Below are 26,377 nucleotides of genomic sequence, written 5' to 3' on the forward strand. Positions count from 1 at the left end.
TTCTCGGATGCATTACAAGGTATTCGATTTAAACTTTTACGATGTAGCGGGCCTTCACTTTGTCTGAAATTCAATTAACTTGGAAACTAATTTCTAAAGTTTTAAAAAAGTTGATTATATGTAAAACCTCATGTGTATCCCACGTATCAGTAAAAAAATAGCAAAATGGGAGCATTGAATTGCCATAGATAAACCTTTCTACTCTGTTGTAAAACTAACAACGTCATAGCCGTCATGTCGAAACAATCGCCAATTTAATCTACGTGCTGTTGCGATGTTATGACGATATTATTTTAAAATAGTCACGGTATGATTGTTTACAATTCATGAAGCAACAATTAGTTTACCAACGGGGCGTTCATTCAATGTTAAGAATATCAAAATTATTTTACCAAGGAAAAGAATTTATTGCTAGCCAGATATTTTCAGGGCCATAGCTAGAAGAACGATATTGACTCTAAAAATACTAAAAATACGTCTTGGTAATTTAACTTTCGACCGATTAAGGTCTGCATATCCTCAAGTAAGGTACTCATGCGTTTGCACAAAATGCCGCTGCAATTTCGTTTTGGTTAATTAGCTTTTGTTTGTTGCTTTCGCGGAAAGGGTTTTTGCTTTAAACGTCAGTTGGTAGAACGAATCGAGTCAGAGTTCTGGCTGAATTTTTTGCTTAGCACGCCAATAATTGTTTTTTAGGACAAAACTGGTTTATAGAGTTCGCTGTTACGAGGGCCACGAATTTCGCCTGAAAATCTCCGAATTTTTCAAAATTATGGAGGAAGTATTTATATCTACTGCGTTTTCGATTGGTATAACAGACGTTTCAGTATTAATCCTCAGTTGTGCCCGAAATGTAAAAAAATGGCTGGTCCAATGATTAAGTTTAATCATCAATCAAGCTAGCTGACACTTAGCCCTCAGCCACGGAATCGAAATTATCTACTATCGACCTTCTTGATTTTTAACGGTGTAGATGCATTACATCAGGTCAAAATTCACAGAGTAGAGTGAAAGGGAAATTGGATTTTCAATATTGGTGGAAAATCAATAAGATTATAGGTAAATATCATATTAAAATCGGACAGGAGATTCTGAATAGGACTCTTGTATACACTGGTCACACTGAGAAAAACCAAAAACGAATATGAAAAGTTCTCGATGAAAGCTTTGAACCTCACACCCTGACTAGCTCACTATTTGACTCAATGTACATTCTGTCCAACTCAACGGCGCAAGCCTGCCTTGATTTTTCTGCCGCTTTTCATTTTACTTTTCTCTTAGTAACGTAGTGCGATAGAGAGTCCGACGCAAAATAGCAGTCCAGACGGGAAAAATATAAGCAAGGTTCGCTTGGAATTTTTTATTGGATAAGAACAGGTGTAGGTAGACGGACCTGAACGTAGTTCAAGGCCAGTAACACAACCTGACTTTAATGAACACGAACAAGGTTAGGAGTAAACAACTTAGCTTCGACGAAGTTCGGCAACATGCGCTCTCTTCTGACCGTTTTTTAAGTTTATACGCTACGTGGCGTAATGGTCACCAAGTGTACCACTACACCTGGCGGTGGCGGTGGGGGTCCTCTTTGAACCTCTTTTTGTGCTTAACGAGACAGATTTTTGACAGCAGTCCGTTTGCGATCGGACATAAATCAGTTGGCAAAAATAGCAGTTCAGTACTATATTGATATTAAATTGACAGAGATGCCTGAATTACCGAGGTAACTATCTTTCTTCGAAGAAAATTGTTCGCCCTTGTTTCCCTCGCCTCGCTTTTCATAGGATCATTTTCCTTCGAGAACTACTGTTTAGGAATGAATTGACGTAAAATGAAAGACTTAAAAAAAAAAAAAGAAGAAAAAACAAGGATGAAAATATTTGTCAAAATGGACAGGGCTGCAATATGACGTTTATTGCATAAGAAACTTACAGGAAGAGTGTTGGTCGTGCGTGATGGGGGATGTGTGATCAGGTGTGCTTGATGTATAATGTCAAGCTATTCTTTCGAAGACCTCCTCGGCGCGAATCGTAATTTTCGTTCAGCAGCTTGTGAGTTCTACAAAAGTTTCATTGTCTCTAGCCTGTGACTAAGCAATACTTTTTGAGGAATTCTATGTACTTTTTGCCTATATACGTAAGATTTGAGTGCATATCCAACCATACTGTATTTCTCATTCTGTTTGATAAACGGGTAAATAAATTTAGTTTAATTTGGACGTATGGAAAGTTTCAGACCTTTCTTCTTTTTGGCAAGTGTAAACCTCCATAGAAATAAAACTGTTCAGCATATTTTTCGAACATGGCCACTAAAATTGCTGAATAGTGAGGGATTAATTTACCATGTCCAATAATGTTATTTCCATCCATAAAGGCCCCAGGCACTCTTCGATCATATTAATTTTCGGTTACATTATTTCCTTACAAGTTTTATAGTATTTCCGATCTTCAAGTTTCCTGAATTGGAATTGAAATTCAGAACTGATTTTGGACATTGAAGTAGAAGAGATATGAAAACTCATATATGGCTAGTGCATGAGTGCACTATGGTGACTTTTAAATTGTGATAGAGACGCCTTCCTACTCAGTCATAATATTAACAATGTCACACAGTCAAACAGAAATATCTGTCATTTTAAACCTACTTGTTGTACGTTCTGCTTTCAAACGTTTCTGTTGATTCTTCTTTACTCAGTCAATGGACAATATTTGTTTAATCTACGTGGCGTTGTCTTTTCCGATGCCATTATAATACCATTTTAATTAGTTAAGAGGCGAGTGTTTACAATTCATGAAAAATGGATTTGCTAGCGGGGCGTATATTAATTTGACATTCACAAATTCTAACTTTTAACTGTCTCAGGAGTCAAAATGTCTCAACTTTTTGCCTATTAGTACCTGAATTCATCGCTCACGGCCATTGAAGGCGCGGGTATTTTATGTTCCAAAAATACGCCTTCATCGTTTTACTTTCGCCCATTAAGAGATTTGCTATTGAGTGTTGTAAAACCAGAAGCAAAGTAAACACTCCTGCCAATCAAAAACGACGCAAACAATCTAATTAACCAATCAGCACTCGAAGTAACTGCAGGTAGCTTGGCGTGAGTTTTTCAAGCAAATAGTTCAGCGTAGTAATGCGAAGCGAAAGTAAATGCGAATTACTTTCAACACTCGAGTGAAAACTGCTCTATCCTTGTGCATTCTTAAGTTTGCGCAAAAAGGCCGTCATTTTGGGCAGGTCGCTACTCTCGCGAATGTTTTTACGTCATAAACCTTGGTCGGCAGAAAGATGATGTTTGAGTTCTGGTTGGATTTTTGTTTACTACGCCGACGAATGTTATAAGGATAGGCTGATTTAGGACGAAAAACAGAAAGAATCAAGATCAAGGTGGCCTTATGCCTAAATAGATGGCTTAATAGATATTGTAGTTTGAAGATCGACGATTAAGCTTAGAAAGTTTCCCGGCTTCTTCTGCACTAAATGTCGTATAAACCAACTTCTCCAGTCAGCTTTAGCAACCCGGGTCGTTTCTCGTGTGTTTGAATAATCGGAGGGACTATTTAGTGCTTAACAAGACAGACTTTGACAGCCGTCAATTTGTGTTCACAGTGTTTAACCCTTTACCCCCTAGGCGAACGGCAGGTTTTCCCAAATCGACAAATAAAGACACTCTGCCTGTGTACAATATGCCATTTGAAAGCCACTAATCAGCTCATTCAAGAGTTCACATCAGCAGCTATGAAGGAGGTAGACATTTTGAGAGAAATTGTTTGAAAATGCGAAAAATGAACGATTTCAAAAGGCAACCTTCTGCTATATTAGGTATACCCCTAAACTATAGCTTATTTAGCAGCTCTTAGTGCATAGCTTCATATGAAACAAGTCTTGCATTCCATTTGCTCCCTAAAAAGGAACTAAAATCTTGTGGGGGTGGTCAACCATGTCTTAGATAGGAAGGAGTCACAATTTTAAGACTTCAATGGGCAGATCTTCTCAAGACAATTTTCGTGGCAAAAATTCATAGAAATCTATCAAATATTCACAAAGTTATGACTCTGTGTGCCAATTTGGCACTCTTGGGGAGTAAAGGGCTAAAAGTGAAATTTGACAAGTGCGATTTGACAACGGCGATCGGGAAAAATGATAGTCTCAATGTTGGCTTTATCGATTTTTAGCCGCATGAAAGAGAGAGCTGCGAGTCATGCTCAAATATAAAACTTGTTACCTACGTAGACCGTTTTAACTTTACTTTATTTAGTTTGTTTTGTTCGTCATTTCCGCCACTCCTTTTAGTTTCGAAATATGTGTTACGACATCCACCATTATAAAATATTGTAATTTAGTTTGGCTGATTAGATCTCCTGTGAGATCCAACGTTCAGTCAAACAGGATCTTTGTTCATGGCTTTGCAGTTTATTTAGTTTCCAAATGACTGATCTTTCTCAACGAGGAAAATTCAAGGCATATACCCGGTATCGAATATCACAAAAAGAAAAACATCCTAATATAAGAACACTAGAGACTATGATCTGATGAAGAACAAAATGCAAGGGTTGTACCGACTGCGGCCCGACTCTAAGCCGCTTCCAGGTCGCTTGCTCCCACTCCCTCCTCTCTGCTCTGATTGGATAAAATCCACGGTGGACGATGACGTCAAGAACTCGCTCTCGTACAAGCTCTATCAGATGCGGTGAAGGGGAAGTGAGTGCGAGCGACCTCAAGCCGTTTGGGAATTGGGCTAGGCTGTACTGTGTTTTGTTTTCCAAATTTTACTTGTAGTGTGGTCAGATATACGCCGTGAGAGGACCTATGGTCGTCGCTATCGCCTCTGAAAGGTCGCTCACAAGAGGTTCCGAAAAGAGTGATTTGACTGGTAAAAAATGGTATGTTGGGAAAGTGGTTAAGCACACTGTGAGTCTGTGAGGATAGACGGTATAAGCAACCACAAACAGAGGATTTTGTAATGATAACTTTACTGGTACTATAAAATGGCCGGCGATACAAGTAAACAGTTCAGGCGCGCCTTGTGACGAAATGATATGTCACACAAACTGCTAGACCATAATGCTCTGCTGCGCTGTGGGATTTGCTTAGGGGCGGTGGCTTGGGCGAGAATTCATGCCGGGTGACATCAGAGATATTCACAGAAAACCGTGCCACACGCAACACCTCTTGGGCCATACCTACATTAACTCAACAAAACCAAATCAAGAACTCTGATTTCTCTGCATGCAAAATTCTTCCGTGTGAATTACTGATTTCCGAGTTGGAAAATAGACGGCGTTGTTCTGGTAATTAGAACAACGCAAACGAAAAAAAAAGAAAAGAAAACTCTCATTCTGTAAGAGTTACCTTACACTTCCAAACTTCGAAATTAAAGGGAAATAATCGTTTACCGGCGAAGCAAGCAACAAAGAATATAATCGTTATTACACTCAACGTCTCTCAAGCTATTGCGTTACTGAAAAGTATCTTTAAAGCTAGACCATCTGTACTTTTCCAGCATTCCTATTCCATGGCCCCAGCACTTCCTCTGTGTTTCATTCAACCCATTATTAAGAGAATTCGCATCAATCTGCTGTGGGCAACAGCGTTGTCTAATCGTAACGGCAATATAATATTAGACGTGGAATAGATTTCACTCTTCAACGGAACACGACAACCAATGAAGACTAAACAGCAGGCTCTTGTTTCAAAGGTTTTGGTCTCCTTCGTTTGTACTTTTGATTAGATATACAAAAAAAAAAAAGAAAAAACTTGCGAAAACATTCGTACAGGCCATCCATGGTCACTCCGTCCACAGGTAAACCTTTCCACTTGAATTTCCTCCAGCCAGCATGTTCACCGAGGGATGAAACACATTGAGAGAGTTGACAGAATTAAGGTTCTCGTGAGTCAAGCGCATCAACGCGGTGCTCTTTTGCTCAGAAGAGAAAATATCAATCTGGTGATAAAGAAAATAAAAAAATTAAAAGATAATGGGTTGGTGACAAAAAGCTATTTGGAACCCATTCATATCCACAAGCCATATGATTAAAAATTATTGAACGAAGTTATGCAAAACAAGTGATTTGTCATTCGATCGGTGAGTTTGGTTTTCACAATTATTTTCTAGAAGCCCAACGCCAGAAGCGCGCGCGGCCTTGCTGAAGTAATTTGCAAGAAGCAAGCTTCTCCTTTGATGAAACGACTGAGCTGTTTTTCTTTCAAACGTTGCCAAAATACTTTGAGGACAGTTTTGCTTCCTTCTTTGTATACTCGCTGTACTTATGTCTAGTGGACATGTCAAATCGCTCTCTGAAAGACAGCTCTGCGAAAAGAACAGCCATTTTTCACAGAAGCGGTCACGACTTAGGACTACGCAAGAGCAGATCAGTTTGACGTTCAGTTGATCAGGTAGCTGCTTGTACGCGGCTGTAGTCACGGAGACTTAGACGCCGTCCAGACGGGTCCGGATATTTCTGAAAACGGAGATTTTTTCCCCCGTTTTCAAAACAATACACGTCCACACGTAGCGTATTCGAATCGTTTTCGCCCATCCACATGAAAATGCTAAAGCAAAAGAAATACGATAGCGACCTTTACAGAGCATGCGCAGTGCGCCACCATTGTACTGGAATTGATCTATGACGTCATCGCATTCGAAAATATCCGTGTTTTTGGTGCCCAAAAACGCCGTTTACGTGTGGACGGAAGGCTAAAAACAGAGAAACAAAATATCCGTTTTCAAAAATATCCGGATACGTGTGGACAGGGCCTTAGTTAGTGTCAAAGTCTCTTGTTTTTGGTTTTTCAGTTATGCCGTACACATTTATTATTGAAATTAGTTTCGTCACTTATTTTTCGGTTACGTAACGTTTCATATTTTCGTGTACATTTTTCATCTATTGTTTCCATTGTTCTGTATAGCATCTTCGGCAGTTGACATTTTAGTTGTCGTTGTCCGTGTGTTTTAGTCGTCGTAGCCACTACCCAAATCTTGTAAGTTTCGTTGTTCTTGCCTTATTTTCCGCTTGCTTTAATTATATTGCATCTTGTTTCATGTTCTGTATGTTTAGCTTGTTTTTATTTGCTTCAGCGAATCGAATAAACCTAGAGTGTGGAATTCTACGACAGCAGCTATGGCAGATTACGTGATGAGCTTTCAATATTACCAGGTAAGTAACCAAAATTGCATGGAATGGTGGTTTACGTTATAACTTTTAAACACTAGAATATGCTGCTAAAGAAATAAATCACAACACGAACATGTATAAACGACAACAACTTTCCAACCTGTCGTGGTCTTCTCATACTTCCAACAACTGCATATTTGTCATATTTCGGATCCCAGGTAGCACGAAAACTTGTCAGCCACCGACCAACGTGATTATCATGGCTAACAAAAAAACACACAAGAAAGAGAATCAGAGATTGGAAAGTAAAACGAATAAATTACACTAAAACGATTGGAGTCGAGTAATCAATTTTACGCACATGCATGAGGAGTACATTGTCAGATAATGTGCCTTTGGTATTAACTCACAATATAATATCGCGCTGCAAGGCGTTGCGAAGCGTATAATTATTTAACTACATGAAAAGTAACAGCTTATTTTGATAACATCTGTCAGAATCTTAATGCAGAAATCATAACTTTCGAATTGTTTCAGCTCAATTGTTTCCTTGAATTTAGCCTTGCTTTATGATCAGGAAAAACAACTTCAAAACAAAACTGGAAAACAAACAAACAAACAAACAAACAAACAAACAAACGACATACTATGTATGGAACAGAAGACAATTGATTGTGTTCATTTTACCTGAAGCAGCACCTGGCTGAAGTAGAAACCAATCCTGATGGGTCCAAATCATTAATGCTGAGGAAAGAAAGATCAGCTTCAGGGCAACCATTAAACGATAGGGTCACCTTTATTTCATTTTTGCCACAGACAAGGGAAGGGAGAATACAGACATTAATGGAAAAGAACAGTTTTATTTGTGGTCTTAGGGCCTCCATAGACTAGACATTAACTTGTCGACAACTATTTGTTGTTGATAACTAAAATAATTAATGTTATCTCATTGGAGTGTTAGTTGTCGATGTCCAAGTCCAGTCAGCGAGACCTTGGGAACTAACGTTCACTACGCATGCTCAAAATACAATACGCATACTCAAACCACTGACCACTGCCAACGCAGTTGCGACAGTTGTCGACAAGTAAAGCAATGATTCCCACACACGGGAAAACGGTGAAAACGAATTTGTCGACTACTAAAGCATTTTTTTTTTCGAAAAGGGAAACTATGTACTTAGTTGTCGACAGCTCATCTCACGTACTACGTTTTTCATAATTGCCGTTAATATTTAGTTACCGTCTCGATGACAAATAGATGTCTAGTCTGTGGATGCCCTTAGCCTATGAGTTTCAAAGCGTTAATCCCCTAAGAGACATAGCAGATGCACAACATATTCTCCCAGTTAACATGAAAGGAAATATACGTGAATCCATGAGGAGAGTATACACTTTTATCCTACACTTACGTTACGTAATCATCCATGGATGTCACCAAGACTTGGCTGCCAGTTAAGGGAGAGAAATAAGCTGAGGTAGCAACACGGGTCCGCTGTAAGCTACTCAGCTTTGATTTCATGTTTTTTATATTGCGTATGTCCCAGAACGCTACTGACCTGTCAACGAAAAGACAGGAGAGTTAAAGGGGCGAGGAGTTTCTAATGGGGCTGGAGAAAAAAAATTATCCTACTTCAAATAAACTTAAGAAATTTAATTACTTTGTTGGACTAAAAGAAGTCCAGGTTCCTGCTTGGCAGGGGTCCTTGTAGGTGTTCTCGTTATGGGTTCGTTACTATGAACAATTTGAAACAAGATGCATCGTAATCGCGCGTTGATTAAATTATCTTTACTGTGAATTTTAGAATACTCGTTTAACCGTGGATAAATTTCTTTATTTCTAAATCTTTGTATTTCAGTTTTTAGGTAGAAGTAAGATTGATATAAATTTCTCTCTCTCGTTATTCGCAATGGTCTAAATACTGGTGTTAGTATTAATTTTGTGACGGTTTCGCCATTTCTGACATTTCTCATGGCTGAGTAGGTCTCGTACATTTAGTAGGGTTATTTCTATATTGTGTGTAATTAAGGTAATTCCCCTGAAATAAAACTGCCAATAGATTTTCGTTCAAACTTTGTCTACTGAATATTTATCATATGAGAACTTTAATTATAAAATAAAAAAGGGGGGTGCCCATGCTCGTTAAGGAGCTATGAGGCATTGAAAACGTCCTATTTTAGCATTATTTTATGCTTATTAGAAGAACGCATCCCAAGTTATTGTAAAATCTTTGTGAGCCCAGACTCATGAAAACATGCCTCAAACTACAATCAATACTTGTGTCGGACACAAATAAACTTTTTAAGTTTGATTTTGACAGACAGCTGAATCCTTGTTAAAATATTGGAAGCAAATTGCTTGCCACGACTACCAAACTGCAAAGTAAAAAAGACTACACTGCAGCTGCTATATTCCTAATTTATTCAATTTTCAGCAACAGAAATCAGATCAATCTTTTCTCACGCAAAGCTAATGATTAGTTGATTAAAATGAATGGAAAGAACATTGGGGTTAGTGAGCTATAGCCATTTTTCAACTGACAGAGCTCAATATCAAGGCAAATCCTCCATGTTTTCAATGTGTGCGTGCACGAGCGCGGGCTAGTGACGCCATAAATTATGCGCAGTAAGGATGCGCAATGCAAACGGAGATGCAAAATGTGACGAATCGCCTTAAGGTGGCTCCCTATAGTTCTACGATCGCACGCGCGCTGAGGACGAATGTAATCTGCGCGCGCTCGAAGGAAAACGTCAGTGTTTTTCGATATTTTATTACGTCAACATGAGCACAACAAGCAAAACTGACAGTGAATTTTCTCGCGCTTCCTTCGGTGAAATTCCGTAAAACTTGGCAGATTGGTAGTAAATATTTTACTTTAGTCGGAGCTCGTTTTTCAGGGAAATCTAGAAGACCAGTTTTTTCGCAGCAGTAAAGACGTAAATTTGCAAAAATCGGAAAACCTGCCTTTACAAACCCTATTGTTTTCGTGTTTAAAATTCGTGTCCCGCAGGAAGCAATATGCTGTGAAAATTTTGGAAGATTTCACCGAAAGAAGTTTAAGAAAATCGCAAGTAAAGCCATAAAAATGTAAAAAAACATATTTGTTTGAGCATTTCTAATTCAAGACTAAAACCAATAATTTTAACAGAGATGATAGTAAAACACTATTTAATCATTGCTTATTACATGTAATTAGTTTGAGAGGACTGGGTGTAAATACGAATGCAAAAACGACATTCAAAACATAACACTTGCGCGCGCAACGCCACAAATGATTACCCTATGGAGCCACCTTAAACATTCAAACCTTAAAATCTCGGTCTAACTTACCCATCACTACAGGATGTGAGGAAAAGATTGCGGTTCAACGGATGGACATCGATGCACTTGATCACTTTGTCATGAAGGCAATAACTCTGCTCTGCTATGGCGTTGCTGAAGTAGATTTAAAGCCACTTAACGTTAGTTGGAGTGAAAGTCATGAGACTACACAACTAACGAAGAGAACTCATACGAAAGTAACCCTGTCTTAGACTTGATTGCATAACAACAAGAAATGGCCCATGGGGAAAACTGGTATCACTGGTTGATTTAGGGAGTCTTAGCAATGACGACGGCGACGCCAAGGACGACGCCTTGTTAAAAAAAGGATTTATATTTTACCCTTGAGTGTCGCAACTATGTAGATCTGTTCAGTGCGCCTGTCGGTCTAAAAACCTGCTCACGCTAAATATGTAATGACAGCGTTCAATTCCAAAGAAAGACACGAAAATTAGCCATTGCGCTACAAGTTCTCCAAAATACGTACGACTTTGTCATTTCAAGCCGTTGTTTTGCAGAGGACGGCAAACAAATGTACAAAGATTCAAAACGCAGGGGCAGAAACATTGTTCTGCTCATTAAACCTTTTGTTTGGTGACGTTCCCGTTGCCGTCGCCGTCGTGGTTTGCTAAAACTTCCTAATCTCTTGCCCGACGACAGGCCTCTTTCTGAGCGCTGCTTACACGTAGTTATCATCACTTTCAAATAACCAACAAATGCTTACGAGGATCGCAAAGGGACAGCAAATCTTACCGTTTAGTTCTTGTGTCAACTACCACGACATAGCCAGTGTCAATTGCTGCTAATATCGTACTGCTGCTCGGTGAGCCAAAGGCAAAGTACATGAATCGTGAATAGTCATCTTCATCAAATGAATAAACCTAAAATCAATTTGACATTCCTCAATTTAGTATCCATCAAGTGTTTATCACTGTTGAACTAGCATTTTGACGCTGGGATACCATCACGGCAACTCCTCACTTAGCTTTACAATAATCATATAGCAGACTTTAAAGGGAGCTACGTCAGTGTTTGCTCATTTTGAAAAGTTTAGTAAATTTGTCAAGTTCGTCAGAAATCCGTATCAATCTTCTCCATCCTTGATCATTCTGGTTCCTTTATGGTTTATTGTTATCAATTTGGTGCTTTTCTATCTTGGTACACTATTATTTTCAGGTTTCCTTCAGTTCAATGGTAATTCAGCATGTGGCCAAAATAACTCAATACCGACACTGAGCCCCCCTGAATGCATGGAGATACATGTACACAGGATGACGTTGTTCTTAATCTTTTAAGAATTACCGTTATTAAGAACTGAAAGCCATACATTGAGCTAATAAAGGAACCATCCTCGAGGAGCATAACCAGCCAGCAATTGCAGTTAGAAGAAATTGCCAATGTATTGGAAATAATTTGCGCAGGGAGTCCAGATGGATGTTATTAAGATTAGAAGTAATGATCGCGTTTCATGTTCTGCAGATATTACAAGTACATGTACCTCCTGGAAAGTAGCCGACTTGAAATCACAGCACCTCAAAGTTCCATCATAACTACATGTTAAGAGCTTTCCACAGTTGTCAGGGTCAAATGACATGCAGTTGATAGGGCGAGAGTGTGGCTCGTAAAGGTATACACCGTCATCACCTTTTGTGGAGTCCTGAAACAAAAGGCATACTATTACCTCAACATGATAAACGGTCTCCTAGACAAAATTAGATCTTAGGCAACTCAGAAACTTAATATACCACAACAAAGTAGCCTTAGTTTAATCTGTCATGATATATTTATTTAAAATTCACAAAAAATGCTCTCTCACCACATCCCAAATACCAAGGTTGCCCCACTTATCCCCAGCTACCACAAGCGTTTTATATTTAGCAGGGTGAAATGCCATGGAGAAAATTCTATGTGGAACAAGTTTAGCTATGTGACCTTCTTTGATTTTCAGGCTTCCCAAGCACTTTTTGTAGCTGAAAATTAAAAAAAAAAGAAAAGAAAATCATAATTCACTTTGAAATCCAGTGGATCTAATGTTCATGAACTTTCCAAGTCAGTCAAATAGGATGCAGAACAAAAAAGAGAAATATTCTTACAGTCATACATGTACACTTCTCCCATAAGTAGACATTTAACGTCCTTATCAGAACTCTTGTGGTATGCAATGTTGACCGTGTTATTACCGATCTTTAGGTATTCTTTCATTGGTGATGTATTATTTAATGGCATCAACATTATAGAATGTCCTCAGTTCTCCTCTTGCATTTTGAAGGGAGTTTCAGTATCACTACAATGGCGCCATTATTATTAACTTATACCAAATAACCTACCTTTCAACATTCATATCTTTTACAGTATCTTCTCCGTTTTCTTTGGCCTTGTGCAACTTAATAAAAGAGAGAAAATACAAATCAACAGGATTTAATATCATAGGGAAGGGACATTCCAGCGGGTACATCAATCAGACTAAGGTAATGACACTGTCTAATGTTATGGGACATGTGCAATCTTTTGCAACCACAATTGCAGCTTGGCTAGAAATGGCAGCAGGAATGCCCCTCACTAGAGCGAACCCACCAAATCTTTGCTTTAAAGGAGAATGATGACTGACAGGGAAGGACAAGTCAAGACAAGTCAAGTCCCCCCTCTATGTATCAGTATCAATCAGACTGTCTGGACTTGTTAATGTGCCAGTTACCTTTCAGCGTCTAAGGGGAAAATGTTCCTACAGATCTGATGTGTTGAGTGTACCTAACTGTTAGTGATGTAAACACAGAAGGACACTGAAAGTTGCTCTGTATAGAATAGATGCATCTCTTTGAAAAGACCACAGAGAGGGACTGGCCCTGAGAAGGTTCAGGGCCAGGCAAGAAATGTCCAACACCATAGAGTATTATGTCAAGGTCTTCTTTCATGTTCTTGTACTATGAGGGCACCTCTATACCATGGTTTTGAACAGTTCCAAGGAGACAAACACAACACAAATTGCATTATATACTTAGCCAAGGGACTCTATAACTTAAGTACCTTTCCTGCCCACAGCTGGCTAACTTCTACCCAGCGACAGTGTCATATGGCAATTAATAGGTTATCACAGCCTAGCATTTGGCAGACCAGAGCAAAATTGCTTTATGACCACACAGTTTACATTACATGGTTTTGAGCTCCTTTTATCTTGCTTTTCTTGGATTTTGCACTTTGAGACACAATTTCAGTGAATTGTTATAACTGATGTCCAAGGGCCCTGGAATGCACTACATTGTATTTGAGAAAGCAGCTTGGTTGACTGACTAGTAGCCAAGGTTGTTACGTCCCAGTCAGTCCAGTACCTAGAGAGCACCAGCCAAACCCCATTCCCCTCACGGCTGGGATGCCAATTCAGCTGTGCTCCAAGAGTTGTGCCATCTGATCCTAGTCTATAACTGATATTTCTCTTTTTTATTTCTGCTACAAGTTATGATATAATCTATAATCTTTGGACATACTATGTTAGCCAGGACTGTTAGTTCATCAACAAACTCTTGTGCATGTGTTTCTTCAACATTATTACAAGGCTTCATTTCCAAAGGGCCCAGCTTTCGTGGCTAGGAGATAAAAAGATACAGTTTTTACTAATTAGTTTCATTTAATCTGCATTGAATCAATTTTGTCAGAATCCTTAGAATACATTACAGCTCTCTTTGTGTACTGCATTGACCAAAAGAACTCATTCAAGAATTATTTTTGTTATCCACTGTTTGACAATTGATTGCTTCAAGGTCTTACTTACACTTTCAGTGAATGTTTGGGATGCTACAACTGAGCTAATACGCTTTAATCCAACTGCCTTTACTGGGCGTGGAAAGTAACGAAAGGTTCTCTAAATAAGGAAGGTCAAATGAAATTTATATCAGGGAGAGGAATAATAACTTTCAAAGTGGATAACAAATCAGAGTATAGCATTTAGAGAGAACACTTACTACTTGATGGTGAGGTCAGTACAACTATACATGTACATATGGCTAAATATTGCCAGTGGTTGCGAATAGTAATGATAATAGCTCCGTGGAGCAGCCACTGGCCATCAGAATTGTTTTAGCACTTTACCTAAGAGTACTTGCATGCATAACAGTGAGCACGAGGTCAAGCATGTCAAACAAAGAATGATGTTGTGTTTATGTTGAAGGGAATTAAACTCATCTTACTTGGTCTAGCCATTCTGAATACTGAATACCAAACAGAACAAGTATTTAAAAAGTGCTTGAAGGTGGCAGATTTCCTTCCAAAAAAAGTAATCTGTTAGCTTGTATGCATAGTATAGAAATTTCGCTTAAAAATATCCAGTAAGATATTCCAAAACTGTTGAATTTCTTAAATGTGAATCCATTCCATGGAAAATTCTGGGAAGAAAATACATGTACAGGAAGCTATGGGAATTCCCTGGAAGACATTTGCCAAAATTTAGGTCCACAATATTGCACATGTACCTTGTGAGGTTGTTGAAGTTTGAGAAAATTGTCCATTCCTGTTCATTCAACAGCTAAAAATGCTGCTCCATTTGCCACTGAAAATTTCTGTGTTTTTGTTTGCTTGGAAAGGGTCCCTTAAAGTTTATAGCAGCTTTTCTTATTACTCACATGTTCATCGACAGGCTGAGATATTTCAAGTGGTTGATCAGGAAGTGCAATACCATTAGGATCTTTATTACGCAGACGAAGTGACTGACGTGTGGGAAGTAATGGTCCAACCTTAGAGCTCTTCTTGGGTCTGTAATCAAAAGACATCTACATTTATCTGGGTGAAATGATAAATTAGTTAGAGAAGTACATGTAATTACCTCGACAGGCCCCTTTCCTTGACTTTTGTAGTGCCAGAACTTGACATAGCCATATTCAGATCAAGCTTTGCCTAAAAGGGAGTAGGGAGTAGAGAAAATGTTTTTCAGAGGTACAAATTTGTAGGAAGGATGTTCATGTAACTGGTGATTTCTTTGTTTATGGTGACTTAAAGCTGCAATTTTGTGGTTTCTGACTGAAATTCTAGCATCCATGTAATGGGTTACATTGAAATTAATGCAAATGAGAAATCTAACTGGGAAAAAGGCTATCATGATATATGTACATATTAATGCATGAGCACCATATTCACTGTAAGGACTTAAAAAAATTACCCTAGGTCACAGGTAAAATTCATGGTCAGTACCTGACTTAAGTTGAGGCCTGCAAAATATTCATTGTTGCGTCTGATATTCTCTTGGCGCATTCTCTCGTATTCTGACATCTCCCTGCTCCCATGAGCTCTCTGTGATAAGCCATAAAAACGAGGTACAAAATACCTGTTTAATTCATTTGGATGACACGCATTACACATGTTGTTATTATCCCCTGAAGTCCCTCCATGTGCACCTCGGCAGATAAGATCAACAGCCACTAAATGAGTTTGGGTATCTTTATTAAACAGAACAAGAGGGACTGAGGAGTCAAGAGGATCCCCCACGAGAGAGGGTGAATCAAACAACTATGAAACAAGTGAATGAGACTAATAACAATCAAATGAAGAAATGTCAAAATCATCATCGAGCACGGCAAGGGGCCCCAGGGCTAATTTAAATAATAATTGGAAAAAGAATTTTGTTAAAACAAAGGTCGCAAAGCGGTGGCAAATATCGGCTTTCTACAAGTAGTATCTATGCTACCTCCTTGAAGTCTGACTCTCCCATCTTGATAGCATTACTGTTTTGTGTTGAAGATTCCTTGGGGAAAAACCACATAAAATTAACCACATAACAAAATTAATATAGTTAGTCACTTCATGAGTTAAAGAGAGGACCCCGGACTTACGAGTCAAATGAGTCTATTCATGAGTCAGCAAGTCACCAGTCAAACTACACTCTGGTACCTAAATAGCACTCTACAGTAGTCAGCATAAATTGTGCTTTGGTTAGGCTAAATGGATCATGTGCTCTAAAGGCATCCCTGGTCAAGTGTTGATCGATACCCTTGATCGATACCCTCAATCAACATCTAAATCCATACTCAATCGACATCCTGATTGATACTCGGTCAACATCCTGATCGATACTTGGTCGACACTTGATGGACACTTGATCAACAGATGGTTGATAATTGGCATGTATCGATCAAAAATTAATATTGACTGTTGACCAAGATGTTGATAGAGTGTCGATCAAGTGTCAACTGAGGTGTCGATGGAGTGTTGATTGAGGGTATCGATTGAAGGTATTGATCAAAACTCCACCACGGATGCCTTTAGTACACATGATCCAGCTAAATAGCATTCTTGTAAGCCTAACAACCCCAATAGCATTTGCTTAAGTCTAAATAGTTCCTTGGATAGCCTGAACAGTGCACTGGGTTTGCTGCAGGGTCCAGGCTTGTCCCTTGGACAAGTAGTAACTTAGCCTGTGCCGGACTCCACCCTCCACACTTCTGCCCTTCTGGAAAGAAAAAATCGGAGAGATGCAGAGAGGGTGGCTGTGACACAGGCTAGCTGTAACTACAATCCACTAAATCAAAAATCATTCTCACTAAAACTCCAAAATATCTTTTATAAGCACTGCTGAACCACTCCCCCGTGGCTTGTGGTTCCACAGCCACTTTGACAATGTTGTGACGCAATTTATCATCAATAAGAGGACAGACGCATAAAAAACTGACGTCAATTTGTTAAATGTAGATGTAGATGTAGACTATAACAAGTCAAATCTGTACGAAATTTCTAGAACAGCTTTCAAATTGATATAAACTTAAGTAAGGGTTATCTCAGTACGGGCACAAGTAACAGAGGTGTAAAATTTATGGTGAAGGCGGTCATTTCAGCAATGAATCAACAAAGTACTTCACGCACACGCACACAAAGAAAGCTTATATTGTTAAAGTTAGAACGGCGCCTTTCGTATGCAGCCTTCGAACGCAAATGTATTTTCGCGTGTTGTTTTTAACGAGTGATTGAGAGTAAAAACTCTTAACGAGACTTAGCAATTCTAAATATGATAACCTGGGTCGGCAAATAAACTTAAGCTTAAGCTTAGTATAAAGCTTATAAATCACTCGTTGTAAGGATCACTGGTGATACAGATCTATTCAGTCACTTGAACAATTCCCCTTCTGACAACAGGATAACCCGCGATTGTATTCAACATTACCACTTTTAGCTTCTTCGTATTCGATGTTGAGGATTCTGATAAACCAGGATCACGTCTTGTCTTCGGCATGTTGATCGGTGATTCTCAAGGGTACATGTAAATCATTACATAACAGACCTACATCCAGTGGTTCAGCAACTGATTTTTCGCGCCAATTTTGGTGAAATTAGTGTTCATTGTGTCACTCCTGTCAGACCCCTGGTAATGTTATTCACCGACATCCATATCATCCAGCACTGGAGAAAAATTAGTTGAATTTTTCTCCTAGAAAGTACTCTCCAAATACTATAGGAAATACGATTGCAATTAGTTGTTCAAAATTACAGTTTTTAGACGCAGTTTAAGTGGATAATGAAAGCAGTTACTCAGGGGTAGTACCTCAGGGTAATTTGTGCCGATAATCAGGGGGGAGTAGGAGGCCTGGTTGCTAATTTCGCTTTGGAAACGGAGTAACATGGGAGTAAGAGTCCGTTGCTGTGTCCTTATGCAAATGTTTTTCGAGCCAACACGTTAATGTTAAATGTTAATGTTTTATAAACGTAGCTTTCTATTCTATTTTCTCAGTGAAGTTGTCTTGGAATAGAGAACGACTTCTACACAAAGGAGTGACATGAAATTTTGGGAAATGAAACTCTCGATCATTGCTTGAAGTGATGATACACTCTTGGAGTTTTCGATTTTCAGTCATTCATGACTAACAGCGAATTGCATTTGTGTGGATACAAATACCCAAGTTGATGGTTTTCAAGAAAGTTATGTGACTCATTGGCGTTAAAGTAACTTCGATGTTCCAACAACAACCACGAACACACGGTCAGTCGGTTGGTTCTCCAAATTCACTCTGAAATTGACTGAAACACAGCTAGCAGACGAAATGCAAAGCTCAGAGGCCGTGAAGGGCGTTTTGCAGGATACTCATTTGTTATCTACAGCAGGCCTTGGTCGGCCAGAACCTACAAGAAATACTCGGACAACAACAGGACAGCGACCAAGACCTGTATCGGGTAGGAACAGTATTCTAACATCTGTTTATTTATAATTAACTTAATCAAGCCTACAGAATCCTGTGTGTATTTAAAGCTTACTGTTGAAATATCGCTTACTTAGCAGTTGTAGGAAAGAAGTACATGTACATGTATGCTGCTACATGTAGTGTAAATCTTATTTGCTTATGGAAAACATTGAACCTACAGTTAACATCCAGTTACATTAATTTCTGATCTATTCATGACTTTTACCTTAGTTGCTAACTATTGTACAGTTAGGCTCAAGGGCATTCTTGAGTTTTAAACAACACGAGAGAAGTGCTACTGAGTGAAAACTTTTGGTACTGAGCAGTACTTTCTCTAGATAGTATACATGTAACTTTTCAGTGATTAGAAAAAATATTTTTTTCAGTTATAAGGGAGAGGAAAAAATATTAAATCACTAAAATGTCACTCTTATTGACAGCACCACCTAGTCAACAACCTCGCTGGAGATATCCAAACTCACCTGAGCCTAAAAAAGCCAGAAAGTTTTATGTGAGTCTTAACCACACACCATTTGAGAGTAGAACAAGTAAGAAGGCACCCTTTGCTCCAAGAGCAACAATTGGAGGGAGTACCACACTGCGAGGACAAGATTTTTCGCCAGCTACTTACAATTCTCTAAGTGATCCTCATTTGAATCCATATTTTGCAAGAAAGTTTGGGAAAAGTGCATCTTTGAGAGAGACAGGACTGTCAAGAACAAAGGTACCCGAACAGTTGATTGTAACCAGCCTGTGATTAGCATGAAATAATATTAAAAAAACAGTGTCTTGGCTGATACATACAGTTGTGTTTTAAACATGTAAGTGTGGCTGGGAGCTTGCCATAAAGTTTCTTTGTTATCTTGCAATTGAAAGAAAAACTGCCAATAGTGGTGAATGTAAAGAAACACAGTTACATACAGTATATAATCCTCTTCATGCCTAAGTGGAACATAATGCATTTGCCAATGCGGTCCAATGCTGGATCTGGCTCCAGGTACCACCAACCTCTCTCAGTTCTTTTTCTACTGATCTTCTCCACATCAGTTTCGGTTGTCCTTCATTTGAATATTACCAGAATGGCAATTTTGATTGTCAGTTTTTAGGTCTACAGACAATATGACATTGACCAATTATTGGTCAATTATCTTGACCAAGGATGTGGCAGAAACTAAAGTTCTTGATCACGAGTTATTGCAGAATACAAATGTTGTATGTAGATTTCATGACTTAAGATTGCATATAGAGATCCTTTCTCAAAACATTTCAGACAAACGGTAAACATTTCAAAACACCGTTTGTCTGAAATGTTCTGAGAAAGGATCTTTTCTTAATTTGCAGATAACCAACATTTGACTTTTTAAGCTTTGCCTCTTGACTTGGCACTACAGTTTACATCAGTGTTCTGTCATTATATGTAGCTAAGGACTTGTCTAAACTCATCATTCCACATGTGTCTTCTATTGTTTTCAGGGACGAAAGAGTAGCAGTGGAAAGAAAAAGAAAAAAGGTTAAAACATGATATAATATCTTTAAGCTCTTGATCAATTAGCCACTGTGTTCCCCAAAGGAATACAAGATGGAATGTTTTCTTAAGAAGGATTTCCTTTGAAAAGACAGACTGACTGAGGAAAAAAAACAGTACAAATTGATAATTTCTAACAATTGTTATAAGAGCTAGGAATGAAAACGCCCTGCTATTTTTAAATATATGTTATTTGCCAGCTGGAAGGTCTCTACAGTGAAAAATGGTGATGAAGGTCTCGAAAATGTTGCCCGAGGCTAGCAACGGTAGCATTTTCAAGCCAGAGGTCACAGGTTTTCATTGAACGGACCGACCCTAGGCCAGTAAATACAGTATCATTGTTGACTTTTTCCATATACATGTGGTGTTACTGTGACTGTGGTCAGAGATAGCAAAATCCTGGACTGTGCTCAGAACCAATCAGATTGCAGGATTCATTACTGTGCCCTCTTGGAAAAAAATAAAAAAATCTAAATTGTTGTCTACAGGAGTTGTGTACAAAGTTATAGTGAAAACAGGAGCTAAGAAGAATGGGGGCACAGATGCAAAGGTATATAATCATAAGCTTAAAGTTTTAGTGTTTTCTTTCCTTCTTTTCTTATTTATATAAGTGCTGGAAACATTATCTCTTAATAATGTGTGCGCAGTGTAAACTGACATTGCAAGCTATTACTGTCAAACCTTGATTATCCGGACTCATTGGGACTAGACAAAATGGTCTGGATAATCGAAAATATGAATATTAGTGAAGAACAAAACTGTTTAAATGAAGTAACATTTAATTGTGAAAGAACACTTTTACAAATCGCTTGGAAAACAATATGGTCTACTGTGCATCTTGAACCACTCAACTTTGAGCCAATCAGAACTCATTCGAACATTCTTCATTAGGTATGACACTTTAAAAGCAAAACAAACTCGCTTTTGACTGCACTTTTCAATGCTATAGTTTTAAAAAGAATATTGTTACAGATCTTGATCATGACTAATAAATATTCATAACAAAACTGGGACGACAGAAAAAGTCCAGATAATTGAGAAATCCAGATAATCGAGGTACGGATAATGAAGTTTCGACTGTACAGTGTGTATGGGTTGTAAATTCAGCCCGGGTACAACAAAAAAATGCTTATTAAAGAGCTAGTGGTGCGCTGATCATTGATGATAATCAAAAATTGATTTACAACTTTAACCCACGTGATAATCGATTATTCTTACATTTCTTCTCATCCTGGGGATGACAATCAAAGTAAATTTAGGCTCTACAAGCCCAACACTATGATGGTATCGCAGTTTTGTGCAGGGTACAGCAGCTCTACTTTTCCTTGTAAGGTTAAGTCTGCATACGGGCCAAGTGGCCCACCAGGCTGGAGCTTATCCTGGTTTCTATAGCATGAAGCGACTAGGAGTATTTCTACTCCTCCCTGGATGGGATGCTAGTTCATCGGAGGGTTACCCCCCAGCATTAAGTTTGCCGGTACCCATTTATACACCTGGGTGGAGAGATGCACTGTGAGAATAAAGTGTCTTGCCCAAGAACACAATGCAATGTCCCTGGCCAGGGCTTGAACCTGGATCGCTCGTTCAGGAGCCACCGTGGAGCCAGCAGATCCACCGTGCCTCCCACACTTTTACATATGTCTTAGTTTATTGATTATGGTATTGTTTGATATTATTAATTTTCCTTTTTAGGTTTTTGCTGAATTTCGTGGGACAACAGGCAAATTTACCAGACAACTCACACACCAAATGGATCCAGCAGTACCATCAGCCTTTATTGCCACACTGCCTCCTTTCCAGTTCCACTCTGGAAGCACTGAGCACTTTACTATCAGAGGGCCGGATGTAGGGGAGCTTATCCAACTCATTATTCAGGTAATTACATGTATGTATGTTACAGGGCTAGAATTAGTAGCTCACAACAAGCTGTTATGGCTGGCAATTGCTACAGAGATGAGTGGTAACTTTAAGTTTAAAAGAGTTTGAAGGACCAAAACTACATGTGGGGAGGAGGGTTGTGTGCATTTGAAATTATGACTTCCTACATTGGCTGTGCACAACCATGTATATGTATTAAGTTTACTGACAGTTCTGTGTGATGCATGTACGTTGCAGTGTCTTAAGTCTAAATTTTTTGTTCTCTGCAGCATGATGGGAGAGAACGCAAGCAGGGGTGGTTCCTTGATGAGATACAAGTGACAAATCCTCGCAAACCACAAACATGGATGTTCCCTTGCTACCAGTGGCTGTCACTGTATGAAAGTGATTGTCAAGTGCGACGGAGTCTGAAACCTCTGGTTCATAAAAAGGCTGAAAAAGTTGGTACGTCCTGCGTAAACTGCATACAGTTCTACATGTTACGTTCATACACTACATGTACATGTTCATGTAAATCTTGTGCCCAAAGTTTCTTTTGATGTTTTACAAACCACTGAGACTGATTAATCAACTGGTACATACAGTATATGCATGTAGAGATAACTATATACATTTTTTTGTTTTGTATAATCTTGTGGTGTGTTACATGTAATATATAATGTGTTGTGTTGATAATTTGGAAAATTATGATCTTTTTATGTCCCTTGGGGGGAGACCCCCATGTAAAAAGGACAGGGATACTAGTTGGAAATTTTGAATAGAACCCCTAAGAGGTATCAAGATCCTGTTTTGTGGGTGTGGCTTGAATTCTTTTCACCTCTTAGAGATACCAATTCTAAGACAACACATTATCCCTTGTCATTTTTTTCATCTTAATACCCTAACAAGTATTGCAAAAGCTCCCGCTGTGGACCTTTTGAGGCTGAACGCCCCAAGAGGTACCGAAACCACATTTTTTAACCCTTAAAAGGTATAATGAGCACCCCTGTCCTTTCTGTATGGGAGTTCGCTCATTGGTGTACATGTACGTCATTCTGAGTGAACACAAATTGTAGCTACAATGTACAGGTACATGTATGATTCTGATGAGCTGAATGTAAGATCAAGTTTTATCTTGAATAATATAAATGCATGGTAGCTGCCATTCTCAGTCATGTTTGTATTTGACAGTTTATGTGATAGAAGTGTACACTGGTGACAAGGCAGGTGCAGGAACAGATGCTCATGTGTTTGTTACTTTGTATGGCAAGACAGGACAGGCTCCTAAAACGCAGCTCATCAGCAGGTGTGGTGGCAAATCTATAAAGAGTAGCAACCAACTGGCATAGACACCACAAACTACAGTACTTTATTTAGTGTGATTGTCTGGGTGAGGGTCGTTCTGAAAAGGACTGTTGTTGGTGACTGACATTTTGACAACCTGAGAGGAAGTCATCTTCAGAGTCAAGTGAATAGTGTTTGTCAGTTGATGGTGCCTTGATAGTATTGGCAGTAAGACTCATGCAAAGTTTGTCAGCAGTCATTGGTCGGTTTCGATCTGTCTATTGTTAGTCAATAGAAGGTCCATCTGTTGGTTTTGTTTATGCCGTGAATAAGTTGTTTCAACTTTATAAGGTGCTGCTACATGTAGTTGTTGACATCTGTTACTTAAGAGGCGTTTGTTCTTTGTTAGTGTAGCTGCTTTCCAGAGTCAGTTGTTGAAAATAGTTTGTACTGTAGGTTAAACATGGAGCAGAGTCTCAGTCAGTGCTCTCTTTTGTCAGTTGACAATCACATTGCTGTACATCATCAACTGAAAAACCAATCACTGTCAACCAATGCACACCTACATGTACAAGGTTTCCCAACCTAGTTAATTTGTCCAATTTTGCAATCCACAGGACTGATGATGCATTTGAGCGGAATAAAAAAGATGTGTTCAAGATTAAGACAACTGACCTTGGTCCTCTGAAAAAATTGATGTGAGAACTTAAAATTATTGTTACCTACAGTCTAGTTATGAAAATATAGAATGCACTACATGTATGCACATTCCAGTTATTATAAATAATGCAGTGACCCTGAGCTTTTACTGTGTTCCTGTGCAAGACGCTGTACTCTAACTTTGCCTCTCTGCACCCGGTTGTACATGTACACTGTACAGTACATTGTATAGAGGTAATTGGGTACTGGTGGACTTACCAGATGTAACCTTGCAATGGCTAGACCAGCATGCTGCATAACATCCTAAGATTGGGACGCCAGGGGTTGGTGGTTAGAAGTGAAATGCTTTTTGTCACTTATACATGCAATGCGTTGACACTGTACATGCACAGAAATAGATCAATAATATTTGTCAATGATTTGTGTTATTAAGCTTCAACCCCAGCCCATTGCAAAGCAAAAACTGACTTTTAAGTACCAGAACCCTAACTGACTCTCTGGCATTGTCAAAAAACAGCCCCAGTGCTGGGCAAAGTGGAAAGGTTGTATATCTAGTGGAATTGAGATTGGATAATAGGGCATACGTGGAAACGTTAAGGGATTTCTATTAAGAATTTCAAATACCATCAAGAATTTGAAATACATATACATGCAGGACAATGATGAGTGTTGTTTAAACTAGTGTTTCTTTTTTTTTTTACCTTAGTGTGGAGCATGATAATTTTGGTTTTTCAGCTGGATGGTTTCTAGACAAGGTACATGTATTATAATTGCCTTATGGATAGTTAAGTTTTAGGCTTATTTTAATTGAAACTTTCATTCAAACTGTTTTAGCTTAATGGAAATAAAAGGAATAGGTAAAAATAACCTGCAAGTACTAAATGTTTCCAGGACATTTGAGTGTGGCCATTTTAACCAGGATAAGGTACATAGCCTAGCGCACGATGTTGGTGTACAAATCAAAATTAGCAAAAATCGGACGAAAATTTGTTTTAGAAATGCTGTAATTCGCAGGTTATTAATTTTTTTCTCTTCAAATGAGCACCATCTTGTAGCGATTTTCATGTAGTTTCCTTCCATCTTAGCTACGTCTCAAAAGCGCTTGTGCCTTTCTTGTAAGGAGTAAAAATCACACATACTCTCCTTTCTAATCTTTGCAAGTAGCGTAACACATCGGGCCGTATTTTACGCTATTCTTATCGCGCCCATTGCATTTGCCATTTTTGCCTTTTTGGCAAATTTTGCTTTTTGCCAAAATCGCGCACGTTACTCCTTTTGCTTTTGCCTTTCGCGCCAGCAAAAACATCGCGCCCTTTTGGCTTTTTGCGTATTTTGCCTTTATTCCGAGTTGAGTTGGTTCAATTCCGAATGTAAGCTTCCTTAATCATAATACAGGTTTCGCAAGGCAAAGCGTTGCAAATTATTGTTAAAGGAGCTCTTTTGAATCACAAAAATGGAATCACAAAAATGGAGAAAAGCGTTCTCCAGAATGCAAACTATAAGAGAACGCCACATGCTAGTAAGTTACGCTATATATCGCTATCAGAGTGCTTACCAAGGATTTGGAAACAATGTAACTTTAAACACAGGTTTGTCCAATTTTTGTCCAGCCCGGCGATCTTAAGAAAATGACAGAACGAATCATCTTATGTCTTTTTTTATTTCTTTTTACACGCACTAAGCAAGCAAGTTCCCTGCATCTTCTTGTCCATTTCGTGTTCATCGCGGCCATTTTGTTATTTACAACAAGCCCAAATTATGTCCAAATGAGGAAATGGATGGACGAGTCGAGTTAGACTGGGATTGAAGGGTTTCCCCATGAAGAGAAAACAAAACAAAACATCGATGTGTTGGTTGACCTTTATTCAGTGCTTTATTACAGTGTTGTTCGCCAACTTTGCGGAAGGATCGGCGAGGATAACGTTCAATCTCAACTGAGCATTCGCCTGTGAAAATAGCATCACTAAAAGTATCATAAAATGCTCGCTTCGGCTTTTTGTTAGTACTTTGCACCGCTCGCGTACTCCAGCCTTTATTACGGTGTTGTTCGCCAGCGCTCTAGCGGCAAAAGTGCCAAAGGCAAAATTAGCAAAACGACAAAATGGCAAAAATAGCGCAGGCCTGAAAGGCAAAAAAAATGCGCGATGCCGGAGGCGCGATTGGCAAAACGCAAAATTTGCGCGAAAGACAAAAAAGGAAAAAAATGCTCGAAACGTGCGAACAAAGGCGCAATAAAATGACAAGGTTTTTAAATTAAAAACGTGGTCTCACGCTTGTTTTTTAATCATATTTTTTTGACAGATACAATCACAAATGAAAGAATCCCACCATTTTAAAGCAAACTGTAGGTGCACTTTGGAGACACCTTCTTGAATTGAATTGTTCACACTAAGAAGTTAAAAATTATAATAATGCACTTTCCGTTTTGGTCAAAAAATGGGGGAAAAACAGCACTTTTTACCTAACC

The 26,377-nt window shown here is 38.8% G+C and overlaps 2 protein-coding genes across 3 annotated transcripts in view; one reads left to right on the forward strand and one right to left on the reverse strand.

Moving 5' to 3' along the window:
* Positions 1 to 4,953: 4,953 nt before the first annotated feature.
* Positions 4,954 to 17,894, reverse strand: LOC145500200 (WD repeat-containing protein 76-like). Of its 2 annotated transcripts, XM_081479718.1 has the most exons (16): positions 17,573 to 17,894; positions 16,103 to 16,159; positions 15,610 to 15,708; positions 15,245 to 15,315; positions 15,045 to 15,174; positions 14,198 to 14,287; positions 13,914 to 14,012; positions 12,759 to 12,814; positions 12,248 to 12,401; positions 11,930 to 12,088; positions 11,185 to 11,312; positions 10,441 to 10,545; positions 8,522 to 8,668; positions 7,800 to 7,856; positions 7,273 to 7,375; positions 4,954 to 5,941 (listed from the first exon to the last, which is right to left on the reverse strand). In XM_081479718.1, the coding sequence occupies exons 1-16, from the start codon at positions 17,639 to 17,641 to the stop codon at positions 5,786 to 5,788; spliced, it is 1,680 nt and encodes a 559-aa protein (XP_081335844.1). In that variant the 5' UTR covers positions 17,642 to 17,894; the 3' UTR covers positions 4,954 to 5,785. The 2 variants fall into 2 exon arrangements, with proteins under 2 accessions (XP_081335844.1, XP_081335845.1); XM_081479719.1 differs by lacking the exon at positions 14,198 to 14,287 and having other exon boundaries at positions 17,573 to 17,890.
* Positions 17,895 to 18,052: 158 nt separating this feature from the next.
* Positions 18,053 to 26,377, forward strand: part of LOC145500192 (lipoxygenase homology domain-containing protein 1-like) — a 38,065-nt gene continuing 29,740 nt past the window's right edge. The window contains exons 1-9 of the mRNA XM_081479707.1: positions 18,053 to 18,576; positions 19,025 to 19,308; positions 20,058 to 20,094; positions 20,598 to 20,659; positions 21,802 to 21,984; positions 22,257 to 22,431; positions 23,158 to 23,272; positions 23,868 to 23,948; positions 24,617 to 24,665. Coding sequence (XP_081335833.1) covers positions 18,447 to 18,576; positions 19,025 to 19,308; positions 20,058 to 20,094; positions 20,598 to 20,659; positions 21,802 to 21,984; positions 22,257 to 22,431; positions 23,158 to 23,272; positions 23,868 to 23,948; positions 24,617 to 24,665 — 1,116 coding nt within the window. The 5' untranslated portion in view covers positions 18,053 to 18,446. The remainder of the gene's footprint in view (positions 18,577 to 19,024; positions 19,309 to 20,057; positions 20,095 to 20,597; positions 20,660 to 21,801; positions 21,985 to 22,256; positions 22,432 to 23,157; positions 23,273 to 23,867; positions 23,949 to 24,616; positions 24,666 to 26,377) is intronic.

This window comes from Orbicella franksi, chromosome 10 (assembly GCF_964199315.1).
Source record: "Orbicella franksi chromosome 10, jaOrbFran1.1, whole genome shotgun sequence".
NCBI classification, from domain to species: Eukaryota; Metazoa; Cnidaria; class Anthozoa; order Scleractinia; family Merulinidae; genus Orbicella; species Orbicella franksi.